General features: G+C 35.5%; 1 protein-coding gene across 3 annotated transcripts in view; it reads left to right on the top strand.

The window, feature by feature from the left end:
- Positions 1-13,536, top strand: part of PDCD10 (programmed cell death 10) — a 43,452-nt gene that overhangs the window by 13,474 nt on the left and 16,442 nt on the right. For all 3 annotated transcript variants that reach the window (XM_061168268.1, XM_061168269.1, XM_061168270.1), the window contains exons 2-3: positions 2,502-2,709; positions 11,497-11,550. In XM_061168268.1, the coding sequence (XP_061024251.1) occupies positions 2,614-2,709; positions 11,497-11,550 (150 nt within the window). In that variant the 5' untranslated portion in view covers positions 2,502-2,613. The remainder of the gene's footprint in view (positions 1-2,501; positions 2,710-11,496; positions 11,551-13,536) is intronic.

The following is a 13,536-nucleotide window of genomic DNA, read 5'->3' as shown; positions in this document are numbered from 1 at the left end:
CTTTTTGATGACAAATAGTAGCTGATAGTAAAGTTAGTTTAGAGGCAAGAAAAACTATGTATATATTTATATACGTATAAGTAAATTAGAGAAAGAGACAGTTATACAGAGAGACAGTTAATTTAAATAATATCATAAGAGAAAATTTCCAACATGGTCCAGTACCACTTATTAGACAAAATGTTTTTTAAAAAAATCAGTGCCAGTATTTGAAAAGGTAAAAGTTAAGTGTTTGAGCAAGTTTAGTGGGGTAGATAGGGAGATATCAGCAGGAATTCAGAAAGTGACTCTAGCCACCTTACTAATCCGTTCAACTGTGTCTGCCTTTGTATATGAAGGGATAGGCATGTTTTCCCAAGAGTAAAAGACAGAAATGACCCCACTGAGCGTGCTCAGTATCTTAGGCTTTTAGTTTGTCCCTCCTTCTGACTGAGCTCCTTTAAAACTCAGACTCTGAGTTGCCGGCTCAGCAGCCCAGCCTCTGCTCGTAGCGCCTTCTGTGTACAGGTGACACTACTCTTTGAGTGTTGTACTTGACCTCATCAAGAAATGAAATTAAAAATTTTTTTTAGGTTATTGTCCATATTCAGAAGCATCTAAAACTTTTGACCTCCTTCTCTTGGAAACCCCTGATGCTGGTCCTCTTATCTAGTTCTCCCATAAAAGCATAGCATCTTGTATGGTTTTCACAGCTGTTCATCTTTCCTTCCATAGTATAAGCTCTCTGAGGTCTTGTCTTGTTCACTGTTCTGTATTAGTACTAGACCCAATATTGTATACATAGTCAATAAATTTTTTTCTTTTTTTAAAAGAAATATTCATTAAATAAATGAAAGATTTGTTTCCCTGTCATGCTGTAAAATAGTTCTTCAAGTTCTGTTGTTGACCCTGTCCTGCTGTCTTTCACTTTCTTTTTTCATAGATACCGATGCCTTTCATTTACTATCGATACTGTACATCTGGTATCCATCATTTTCACTTTGATTAGTATCACAGCATTTCAGCCCTTCTTTTTTGTTCCAAGTTTATTATGAAAAGGTATTCACAGTTAATTTTACGTTGAAAGGCAGATTATCAAATGGTGTATTAAGTAGTCAGAGAGTAACAGCAGATATTTACTTGCTCTTTTTATTATTCAGGTTCTATTGATCTGGATGCATTAGGTTTCTTAAGATTTTTCCTGCCTTCAGCTTCATTCCTCCATTCTGTCCTTAAGCTGTATGACCAAAGAAGTCTATTTAAGTACCAGTTGACTCATCAGATAATGGTTTTCTCTTGTCTTATAGGATAAAATTTAGGGATTGGCCTTTTCTTCCCTTTATTTATTATTTATTTAATTATTTTATTCTGTGAATTCAGGAAGCAGATGTAAGCTCTGAAACAGGAAAAAATTTCCATGTTTAGAACTACCATAAACAAGACTAAACTTTCAGTTGTTGTCAGTCGGTGTTGAGTTCCCCTTCACTGGCAGGAATGTGGAGGAATAGCAAGCAGTTCTCAGATGGGACACAGGTCATTAGAGTTTGTTTGAAGCTATGAGCACTAGCCTTTGTAGCTTTCAAACTGCTTAGGTCTTCCACAGTCTGCATCAGGTAATTTTTTAACAATTAGAACCTAACCAAAGATTAGGGGGATCTTTTTCATCCCCCACTGCGCTTGTGTGCAGTAGGTGATTAACATTCAGTAAATGAATAAGGTCTGGGTACTTTCTTGGGTAGATGAGGTTCTTGGTTTTCCCTTGATACTCTGTTTCTTGATTTGGGAGTGTCAGATCTGAATTCATAGACCTCTCATGTGCAATCTTAGGCAAGTTATTTACCATCTGAGCCTGCTTTTTCATCTGTAAAATTAGAATGACAGTTACTATAAGGTAAGTTAGTGGGAGGACTGAATGCATATGAAAAATATTTTATGATTTGAAAATACTTTATAAAAGGTACAAATTATTCAAAATTGATAGCTTTTTTTGTTGAACTTACATGTATTATGTATCATTTAATATATAAATATGTTAACTACTATTACTCTTTCACCTTATAATTAGGCTCAGTTTTCAACCTAGCAAAGGAATTAAATATAGTTGCTTTCTTTTCAAAAGCAACACATTTCCTCAACTCCTCAAGGCAAAATTTCTCTCTTATATTGTTGAATTCTCAATATTTTATTTCCAAACTTCCAGTACCCATGAATTTTTCTTCCGAGTTTCTGTGTTAACTTTGGACAAAGGTTAAAAAAATGGCACTGGCGAAATTAAATAATATTAAATAAATTATTTAATTAAGAAATTAGATCAATTTTTTTCCCCCAAATCACATTTGGTGGAATTTTCCCAATTTAAAAATTTGCCTTAAATCTCTGATGGTTGCTATGTTTTTGTTATTTTTTAGGTGACAAAATCAGTTACGGATTAGCAAAAAATTTTAATGAAAATGTTAAACATTTGAAGTTTTTATTCTTAATTCAATATAGTAAATATCTGTTCTTTCTTGCCCTTTAACCAGGTCAGTATATGTTTTGTGCTTTATTTTATCACAAAGAAGAGAAGAAAGACTGCAGTGAATGAAGATTCCTCTGCATTTTAGCACTGCTTTTTCTGCTGTAGTTGGTTTTTGAATGAGGATGACAATGGAAGAGATGAAGAATGAAGCTGAGACCACTTCTATGGTTTCTATGCCCCTCTATGCAGTCATGTATCCTGTGTTTAATGAGGTAAGTGAATAAACATTTCTTCATATGACCTGTGGAATTTCTTTATTTCTGCTTCATTTATTCATTTGTTTGTTTGTTCCCTCATATAACAAGTACTTATATAAATGGACTCCATCTCTGTATTAAGCGTTGTTCCAGGGCTGGACATAAAACAGTGAGGGAAAAGCCCTGAGCTTTTGCTCTTCCTCTGGAGGTTTCACTACAGTAGAAGAGAGAGACATTGGACAGAAGAATACAAGTAATTTTATAAATGAAGAAGTGTGATGAGTGCTATGAAGTGTAAAAACAAAATGTGTTAAGTAAAGTAGCAGGTGAGACCTATTTTAGGGGCCAGGACAGGCCTCACTGGAATAAGAGACATATATGCTAATATCTGAAAGAGGTAAATAAGGGTTAGTGTGTTGAAGAGTTGGGGATTAGCACCTTTTAGGTAGCCAAAAGAGCAGGCCCGAAAATATCCTAATGAGTTACAGTGAAAGTGAAAGTCGCTCAGTCGTGTCTGACTCTTTGCGACCATGGAATTCCCCAGGCCAGAATACTGGAGTGGGTAACCTTTCCCTTCTCCAGGGGATCTTCCCAACCCAGGGGTTGAACCCAGGTCTCCAGCATTGCAGGCGGAGTCTTTACCAGCTGAGCCACAAGGGAAGCCCGAGAATACTGGAGTGGGTAGCCTATCCCTTCTCCAGCGGATCTTCCCGACCCAGGAATGGAACTGGGATCTCCTGCATCACAGGCGTATTCTTTACCAACTGAGCTATGCGGGAATCCCTGAGTTAAAAGAGTGAGTAGTGACAAAACATAATTTTACTGATATATGGAAGATGCCATTGCTTTGTATCTAGAGAAGATATAATTGCTTTTTTATTTGAGGAATTTTCTAGGATATAATAATGCTGATACATTTTGGGTTTTTTTTTTTTTTAAGTTGATATTTAATAGGCTAAGCCATGTAGAGTTTTTAGAACTGGAAGTTCTGAAAGAGATAATTTCTCCCCTCCTTTTAATGGTGAACTGAGGTCCTGATATGTGAGATTATTTTGCTTTAAAGTTTGTTTCTTTACATAAAAAATTCTGGAGGTAAGTGGTCCAGGACTAAATAGTATTATGAGTCAGTATCATAAAAAACTGAGGTTCCTGTCTTCTGTTTCATCATCCTAGTGCTTGCCTTCCATTGTCAAGGTCACGTCAGCATGTGGGATGGCTGCTGCTTTGTCCTAAGTTGTTTGAAAGGTGTGAAAAAACGAAGCAGGGGGTGGGGATTTATTTCCAGCTGATAAAGATTCCTTAAAGTAACCTTTCTGAAAGTCGTACTTGAGACTTCCATTTACATCTCATTGGCAAGAATATAGATTTATGACCACACCTAGCTGGGCAGTTAGGAAATTTAGAAGTTTACTGAAGAGGAAGCAAAGAGGAGGCATCTTTTGGAAAACCTGTCACGATTATCCTGCTACCGTGATAGCATTGGAAGTATTCTTCTAGGGCTGGCTATACCCATCTCTGGTAGCTGTAGCCAACACTCCAGTCATTAATTTTGCCATTTTGTTCTGACACTTTACCCAGGCATTGCAAGACTATAGTTATTGTTGGAAGCAGTGCTTCAGTGCTGTTCAGTAAATATTTACTAAATACCAGCTATTTGTTTGTTGAGTCCGCTGCAAGGGTCTGGAGATACGGGGAAGAAAGAGTCAGCATACTTCTTGTCAAGAGTTGCAGGGAACACGGATGTTTAAGCAAATCAGTTATTAACTGTTCACTTATGCTTGTACCAGGTATGAGGTAAAGAGAGTCACTGAAGGATAGATGAGTAACCTGTCTTGACATTTAGTGTTTAAACTTCTCAGGTTCTTTAAGAGCCATCATGACAGTTCCATCCAGAGATGCTCCCTCTTCTCGTGTTTATGTAAAGCTAACTTTGTAGGCTACTGGATCAAGTTGTCTGGGGGCACTTTTCTATATTTATCTGGTATCGTGAGTCTTTAAGGAAGGTCAATTTGCATTGCAGAACTTCAGTTTAATCCTCTAGTTAATGAAAGAGGAATGAGAAAAGCTTTTTTTCCTAAAAATTTGAGTGACCTTTTCCTCCATATGGTGAAATGATTTTATGTGTTGCTTGACTTTGGTATACGTGCTGCCTAAGCGAGCACTGTTGCTTGACTTTGGAAAACAGTTGTACAGGATGTAGGATTCACGTGAACTCTTGAGATTAATATTGGTAATACCTTTTCTACTTTGTTCATATGTAAGAAGAATTAACTTGAAAGAAAAAGAAATGGCTATAAATGAACCAGGAAATCTCTTCAGAAATCTGAAACTTGAACAACATGTGGGGTATAATGGACCCAAGATTAGAACATGTTGCCAGATGATTCATAGTTGTTGTTTGAAGTGAAATTTGAAAATGAAGTGGCTGGTTGTGTCAGACTGAGAGATACTACGTCAAGTTGTCAGGGTCTAATTTCTCAAATTGAATTTACTGATCTAACATCATGGTATCAAGTTTCTTTTTCTAATAAAATACAAGCATTGTTCTCTGGCATTCCAGTGTATTGTTGTAACATCTTAAATAAGATACCTTTATTTAACTATAGTTCAAACATGGATTTTTCTATAAATCTAGTAATGGGGAAATTAGAATCTAGTTTGGCTCTGCTTTTCTCTGCTTTGCATATTTAAAGATAAAATGGATGTCAAATTAATTTTACAAAAAGTAGCACCACAATGGGATAAAGTTTTACTCTGAAGGTAAATGATTCATTAAATTTTGTCCACTCTGTAGGGAAGAGTTAAAAAACTTATGCATGCTCACCTTAATATTACATTCATAATAGTAACAATGGTAGCTTAGAAGCCATTTTGCAGAACAGATTTTTAGATAGTAGGATATCCTTACACCTGGGGAAATTTTAGTACTGTTACTCCAGCTCACAGGAGAAAGTTATTTATGACATTCTGGGAGCAAGATGCTTGCTAAACTTAATGAAGCTATGCCGAAAGTAAGCTTCTTGTTTAGTCAGCTGCTGCACAGTTCAGAGTCCAAGTATATTGCATGTGTTGTAAATGTACTGTGAAATAGGTCTCCTGGTTGCATTATGGAATAATGAGTTTATAGAAACCTCATGCCAAGTCTTATATAGATCAGCTTCTCATGTACTGTGTTCTTTTTTGCTGATTCTTTGTATATGGAGAAGGAAGGATGTATGGTTCTGTTCTTCATTCCAGGAAAAGACATATCATGTATGTTCTTTTCCGGTGACTTGAAAGAAAACTTTTTAAGGCAAATACAAATATTTTTCCTATTAAAAAAATCAAACCTCAAATTTTAAGTAAATATTTACACTTCTCCACAGTGAAGGCGTGGGCTTCACTTATAATCCCACTATTCAGAAGTGATCATAGTTAATATTTTGGATTTGATTTACTTTTCTGTCATTTACTATGCTATATAATCTTGTCTTAGTTTTCTATTTTGCATAATGAGGATAAACAATATTTTATTTAATTCTCACAACTCTGGGAAGTAAGTGAATTGATGTAGTGCTTAGAAGGGGATACCAGACATGTGTAAGTATTAGATCTTATTATTAAGGAGTCTTCCACATAATTTTATGTAAAATTGTGATCATACCTGAGAGTGTGCACATTTTTAGGCAGTGTTTTAGTGGAATATTCTTACAGTAGTTAGATGGCTCTGCTCATTTTTTTGGTAGACAACTTAGCAACCCCAGAAACTGATTCTTTTAGAGCCACTTATTGGACTTACTATGTACAGAACAGATGATTGCACTTTGCCTTTGTAAACTCATAAAATTTAATGGGTGGCCTCTTGATTCTGTCTACTTCTGTTTTTGTTCTGGCTTTTTTTTTAAACCTAACTCATCCTTTATCATTTAAATCACAAGAGATGTATGTGGAGTTTATATTCTTGGCTCAGTTTAACTTTCTTTTAAATAATATGATCAATAATCTTGATGGCATTGGGAGGAGGGTGGGTAAAAGGAAGAAGGTATCAGCGTGGGGGAAATAGGCCTGGTTTTGAGGAAGCAGGTTTTATAGACAATTTGGAACCAACTAATTAATTATTTTGACCTAAAAAAAATACTTAAAAGATTTTTAAGACTGTTTAAAACTTGAGCAACTAAAGTGTTAAGTGGATATATATTTTTTTAATTTCGGGTTTAAGAAACTGGCTTGAGGGACTTCCCTGGCAGTCCAGTGATTAAGACTACAAGCCACTACTGCAGGGGATAGGGGTTCAGACTCTAGTCAGGGAACTAAAATCCTTCATGCTGCATAGCATGATCAAAAATTTTTTTTGAAGTATTTTTTTTTTTTAAAGAAATTGGCTTGATACTAGAAAATAAAGTATAGGAATGAACTGTTATTTCTAGAGGGAGTGATATAATAAAAGCTCTCTATGAATTCAAATTATATAAGCTTTTAAAATATGTTTATAAATGATCCAAAAAGTTAAATTTGAAAAGTTTGCAGTTAGTTAACAGTAAGTGGTCGCAAAAGCTGTGAAGAATAAGTTGCAGGAGGAGCTCACACAACTGAGAGGAGACAAAATGTGAGGTTGAGGTGAGACCTTAATGTTAAGCTCACCCAGCCTATAGTTTCCCTCCAGTTGCACTTCCGTCTCTGAGTGAGGAGAGGTGTTATGTGCTCTTTCCTGTTACTCTGATTCCCTCTCTCTTAACTTTTTTACTGGCGACATGGAAATCCAACATGGCAGAGATCTAGGAGTGCCTCTCCATGTCCCAGTATCCGTTAATACAAAAATGTCATCATATATCCCTTTTTTTCTTCTTTGGTTTTAAAATATGGTATATGCACTGTCAGGCACCGCTGAAAAATGATTGCACTGGCTCTTTAAACATACGCCAGTCAAAGACCCTTATCCCAAAAGCTGAAAAATACTGGACCCAGTAGTAAAAGTATTGGAAACAAAGTGGATATTATTATCTGTTCCAAACTGACATAACTTCATTATATCCGCAGGATGTTAGCAACCCTGAAGAAACACTAAGGAGGAGGATTCTAGGAGGTCACATTCTTCAAGGACCAGTTTAGATTTCATCTTCATACTTTTTACTTCAGCTAACAGTGGTCCCATCAGCTTCTGTGTACCTACTTACTTAATCTTCTGGGGTTCCAGGAATATCTCTCTCGGGTTCTTTGTATCTCTCACACTGACTTCTCTCACATGGTAGAAATTCAGTACATTGTTGGTTCTTAAGCAGTTGAAGAGATTCAGTGATGGGACAGAAGCTGGCCTGGAGAGGATGAGGACAGGGTGGGTGAGGACAGGGAGCTAAGTGGCTTGTGTGTTGGTTTTAGAGCCAGACAGATCTGGTATGAAGCCCATTTCTGTACTTTTTAGCTCTTTTATGTTGGGAAAATTTTTGCAAACTGAATTTATTCCTCTATAAAATGGAGATGATGATAGATTGGTACAGATTTATTATGAGGGTTAGTTAGACATACTCTATAAAAATACATAATAAAGTCCATAGTATGTGCTTAGTAAAGTGGTAGCTGTTACTGGTATATTACTGGAACCTGATACTGTAATGAAAGGTACAGATAAGGTAAACATGATTTTATTATGAAATCATCTATCATATGTGAGAGGCCTGAAATAGAAGCACATTATGATAGGGAAGGTGTAAACATACCTTGCTACCTGAGTATTAGAGGCTGAAATTATAAATAGATTCAAAACCAATTTAGGTAAATTTGTGGATGAAAGGTTAAGTTTCATTCAAAGTATTTTTTGAATGTATGTAGGTGCCTATATGCCTGGTATTGCCTGGGCATTGTGAATATCTTATGAGTAATAAATCCTGATGAGATTATTGTAAGATGTGTGGGTAAGTAATGTATCCCAGATGACTCCCAGCAGAGTTCTTGTCAGGTGCTTCACAGATCCCTGACTTGATGCAGTATGTTAAGTCTGACCTTTCTCTCCTTTCTCACATATACATATGTAAACTTAATCTAGAAATCTAGAGCTGTAGATGTCTGTCTTGGCTAATTATATAGTTCCTCACTGACTGGCGGCCCCTTTTACTTGCGTTGACCCTTTAATATACCTGTCAGGGCAGTACAGAGTGAGTTAATGCTGATACTTGAAAGGCACTCATCTGACTCAGGCCTCTGACTTGGCCAAAGAGGTCAGTGTGGTGTAAACTCGAACAAGGAAATGGGTTCCTATCAGGGAGGAAACATTTATTCTGTCTCCCTCCCTCTGCCTCCCTTGCACAATAAGAACTTGAGATCAGAAGAGCTATATTGCTAAATCTTCTTTGCGATTCATTATAATTAAATGAATTTGGTGGAAGAAGGAAATTTTAATTTTTTGGAGATATACCTTCATTAGGTAATTAAATATACTTATCTTATTTAGTTGCTTACTTGCTGTTTTTGCCTACCTGAATCCCCTTGTGTCTTTCCTTTTACTTACCAGGGCGGTGTTAGATTTTACAAGATTTCTAGAAGCCAAGTTAAATAAATACAAAATTGAATGGCCCATTGTTTATTTTGGAGATAAATTGTTAATCTTGGACAATTTTGATGCTTTTCTTTTTGTTAAGGCAAGTAACTCATAGGGAGATAAGGTTCTTGGCATTTCTGTCTTATTTAGAAAATAAATTGATTTAAACTGTTTGGAGAGTCACTAGATTGTATGTGTGTGTGTAAAACTGTTTTCATTGCCTTAAAGAATTGAAAATAATAGTTATTGCATAACTGATCTATAACCACAAGTTTTTTTAGAAATATTATACTTGCATAAAAATCTTTGTAAGATTACATTGATTTTGAAGGGTTAATATTGTCCCAAATAAAAAAATACATACATTGAGTTTTATTGAGTTAACTGGCCTAATTCTTAGGGACTAACAAAATCTGATTTTAACTGAAGCTAGTTATTTTAAGCCTGGCAATTAATTTTTCAAGAAATTAGTAACTTTTATGAAATTGTATACTTTCTTTAGCCCAATGAAAAGCAACTTATACAGTGTTTAATAAGGACGTTTATCTTTCAGAATTATAATCCTTATACATTTGATAATAAAAGTTAAAAGCATTTGGGTTGAACTGTCGATTCAGAACTTTTGGTAGCCATTTTTAAAATTCTGTTTCAAAAAAAGATATAAACCATCTATAAAATCCAGATGACCCACAGTCTTCAATTTAAGTAACAAACCTTTTTTACCAGTACTGTTTGCTAATTAATTTAAAAAAAAGACTAATCTTAGTTTAATGCTTAACTGAGGAGATGAAAAAGCAGTTTTAAAAGAGTTAGGTAGTAGGCACTAGAAATAAAAACAAAAATAAATGAGACCTAATCAAACTTACAAACTTTTGCACAGCAAAGGAAAACCATAAAAAAATGAAAAGACAACCTACAGAAAGGGAGAAAATATTTGCAAATGATGCTATAGACAGGGGCTTAATCTTCAAAATGTACAAACAGCTTATACAATTCAACAACAGAAAGACAACCCAATTGAAAAATTGGCAGAAGATCTTAATAGACAGTTCTCCAAAGAAGACAGCCAATAGGCAACATGAAAAGATGTTTAACATCACTATTAGAGAAATACAAATCAAAACTACAGTGAGGTGCCACTTAACACCAGTCAGAATGGCCATCATTAAAGTGTCTACAAATGACAAATGCTGGAGAGGGTGTGGAGAAAAGGGACCCCTCCTATACTGCTGGTGCGAATGTAAGTTCGTGCAGCCACCATGGAAAACAGTGTGGAGGTTCTTCAAAAATCTAAAAATAAAATTGCCATATGATCCAGCAGTCCCACTCGTGGGCCTACACCTGAACAAAACTACAATGCAAAAAGATACATGCACCCCTGTGTTTATAGCAGCACCATTCACAGCAACCAAGTCATGGAGAACAGCCTACGTGTCCGTCACCAGATGAATGGGTAAAGAGGATGTGGTGCATATATACAGTGGTGTATTGTAATCTACATATGCAGTGGATAAACTGCAGTGGACAAGAATATTAAAAACAGAATGTGTGTGCATAACTGAGTTACTCTGCTGTAAGCAGAGATTGGCACAGCACTGTCAGTCAACTGTGTTTCAATTAATAAAAGAGTAAAGTAGTAAACACAAAAAATCTTAAGTAATACATATTTTCTTTGTTTTGGTCATTTTATAGTCCATACACACATAATTTGCCATCTCTTTTTAACAGAACATTGAAAGTTAATCTTGAATCCTCCTCCCATTTTCAAAAATTTAAGTGAATATGTTTATTTCTACTAGGGATGTATAGTATTTTGTATTCTGTGCTTAACCTTAAATCGGTCTTAAGGTGGTGTGTGCTAAGTCGCCTCAGTTGTGCCCAGCTCTTTGCGACCTGTGGACTTTAGCCCACCAGGCTCCTCTGTCCATGGGATGCTCTAGACACGAATACTGAAGTGGGTTGCCATGGCTTGCCTCCAGGAGATCCTCCCAACTCAGGGATCAAACCCGCATCTCTTCAGTCTCCTGCATTGGCAGACAAGTTCTTTGCCACTAGCGCCACCTAGGAAGCCCCAAAGGAATAAACAAGGGACTAATACACATATCTTAATTTTTCATCCTTTCTAATGAAAATTTTATATCATCTGTTTGAAGAATTATGTTGGTTCAGAATCATTAGCAATTTGTGTTTGTTAATTGATGGGTGTATCAGTGTGATTACTGCAAAATGCAGTATCAGGAATGTATTTTTTCCAGAAAACTGATATTAATGATTTAAAATTTTTATTGCAGCTAGAACGAGTAAATCTGTCTGCAGCTCAGACACTGAGAGCAGCTTTCATTAAGGTGAGGCACAGATAATTTATTATTATGGTGGTTAAAATGTATCTTACAAAGAAATCTATATACCATGTCATAAATGTCAGTTTTCTTTTTAACCTTTCTGGATACCTTTCTCTTTTGTTTTTGTTTTGCTGTTTAGTGAAAACCTTTTCAGTCATCTTGTGCCTGTTTTAGCGTACACTTTTAAAGCTTAAAACACTCTGAAAAAGTGAGTTGGAACAAGTGCTGTTTCAGTAGCATTCAGCTTTTCATCACTTCGTGCTTCAGAATATTTTCTCTTTAGCTTTAGAGTATATTTTAAAATTCGGTTTTATTTGATATATTAAAAACTTTCATAAAGTTATACCCAAAGATTTCCTTCATGCTCTTTTTAACTATAGAACGTAAGTGTAAAACTGTGTTTTGAGTGGGAAAATAAGACCTCTGTGTTTATCACATCAAGGATATTTTGAGGATCAGCTGAGTCACTCAGGATGAACTTTTTCATTGTTTCATTGCCCTGAAGATGTTAAGTTGATAATTCCTAGCTTACATGTTGCTGTTGAGCATTTAACATATAGCAAGTTCAAATTGAGTTGTACTCCAGGTTTTGAAGATGAGTACCAATAAAAGAATATAAGCAACTCAGTAATATGTACTATGTTGATTGCATGTTGAAATGATAATATTTTGGGTGTACTCTTAAAATAACTTCATGTGTTTTTTTCTTTTTACTTTTTTAATGTGGCTACTAAAAATTTAAAATCAGATAGGCTCCTACTGAATATTTCTATTGGATAGCCCTACTCCACTTACTGAGCGCAGCCTTTCGTGTAAGACTTAATCCTTTTCATCCTAAATATATATCCATCTCAATCACTTCAGTTGTGTCTTGACTCTTGTGATACCATGAACTGTAGCCTGCCAGGCTCCTCTGTCCATGGGATTTTCCAGGCAAGAATACTGGAGTGGGTTGCCATTTCTTTCTCCAGGGTATCTTCCCGACCCAGGGATTCAACCCACATTTGACCCTCTTATATCTCCTTCACTGGCAGGCAGGTTCTGTACTACTAGCGCCACCTGGGAAGACCTAGATACATATCAGGATGCCCAAATTTTTAATTTTTATTTACTTTTTGTGTGTTTGCTCCCATCAATAGCTAAAACAACTTATATTTCAAGTATTTTAATGTTTAAATCTAGAATAAATTTATAGTTGAGTCTCATTGGAGTTGAAACTGTGAATATTCAGCTTGATTTCTTTATGGCAAAGGTTAGCTTATTGATACCTCTCTTACCTGGTAGCATAAATAATGTCATTAGACATCTGTCTGTTTCACTACTAGAAATTATTTTGTGTATTGATCAGTACTATTTTGATGTAATACTCTAACATGCAGTGCCTGTATACACATGCATACTAATTTTATTTAAATATATCCTGCCAAATCATTGGTTCAATGAAGAGAATGAATGAAGCAGCACCATCCTTAGTGGAGTTTTTTGTTGTTTATTTGTTTTTTGTTTTCTTCTTTGCATTAAGTATCAGTGTGATTTGGAATGGTATATTTGGTTGTCAGGGTGGCATTATGGGGAATATTTTAACCATCTTTGTGGCCAAAGAAGGGAAAGTGATCCCTTGCACACTGTAGTATTGATAAGGCAAAAGTCAGTTTTTTGGCTTTTCCGATACCAAAAAGAGAGAGAAACTTCTCCAATGTGTCCTCATAAGGAAGACTCACTCTGAAGTATTTATTATATACCCACTGACAGTCATAAAAGACATAAAGTAATGAACTTTATTAAGCTTTTCCTTGTAATATCCTTATATATAAGCTGACGTTTTACCTCTAAAGTACACTTAAAAAGCAAACTGTTTAAAGTATGTGGTTATGATAAATCTGGTTAAATATGATAGATCTGGGTAAATTTTATTCATGGCACTGATTCTTTTTTTTTAAATTAATTTATTTTAATTGAAGGCTATTTACTTTACAGTGTTGTGGTGGT

Source organism: Dama dama, chromosome 19 (assembly GCF_033118175.1).
Source record: "Dama dama isolate Ldn47 chromosome 19, ASM3311817v1, whole genome shotgun sequence".
Taxonomy (NCBI): domain Eukaryota; kingdom Metazoa; phylum Chordata; class Mammalia; order Artiodactyla; family Cervidae; genus Dama; species Dama dama.
This window is presented reverse-complemented; position numbering and strand designations above follow the sequence as displayed.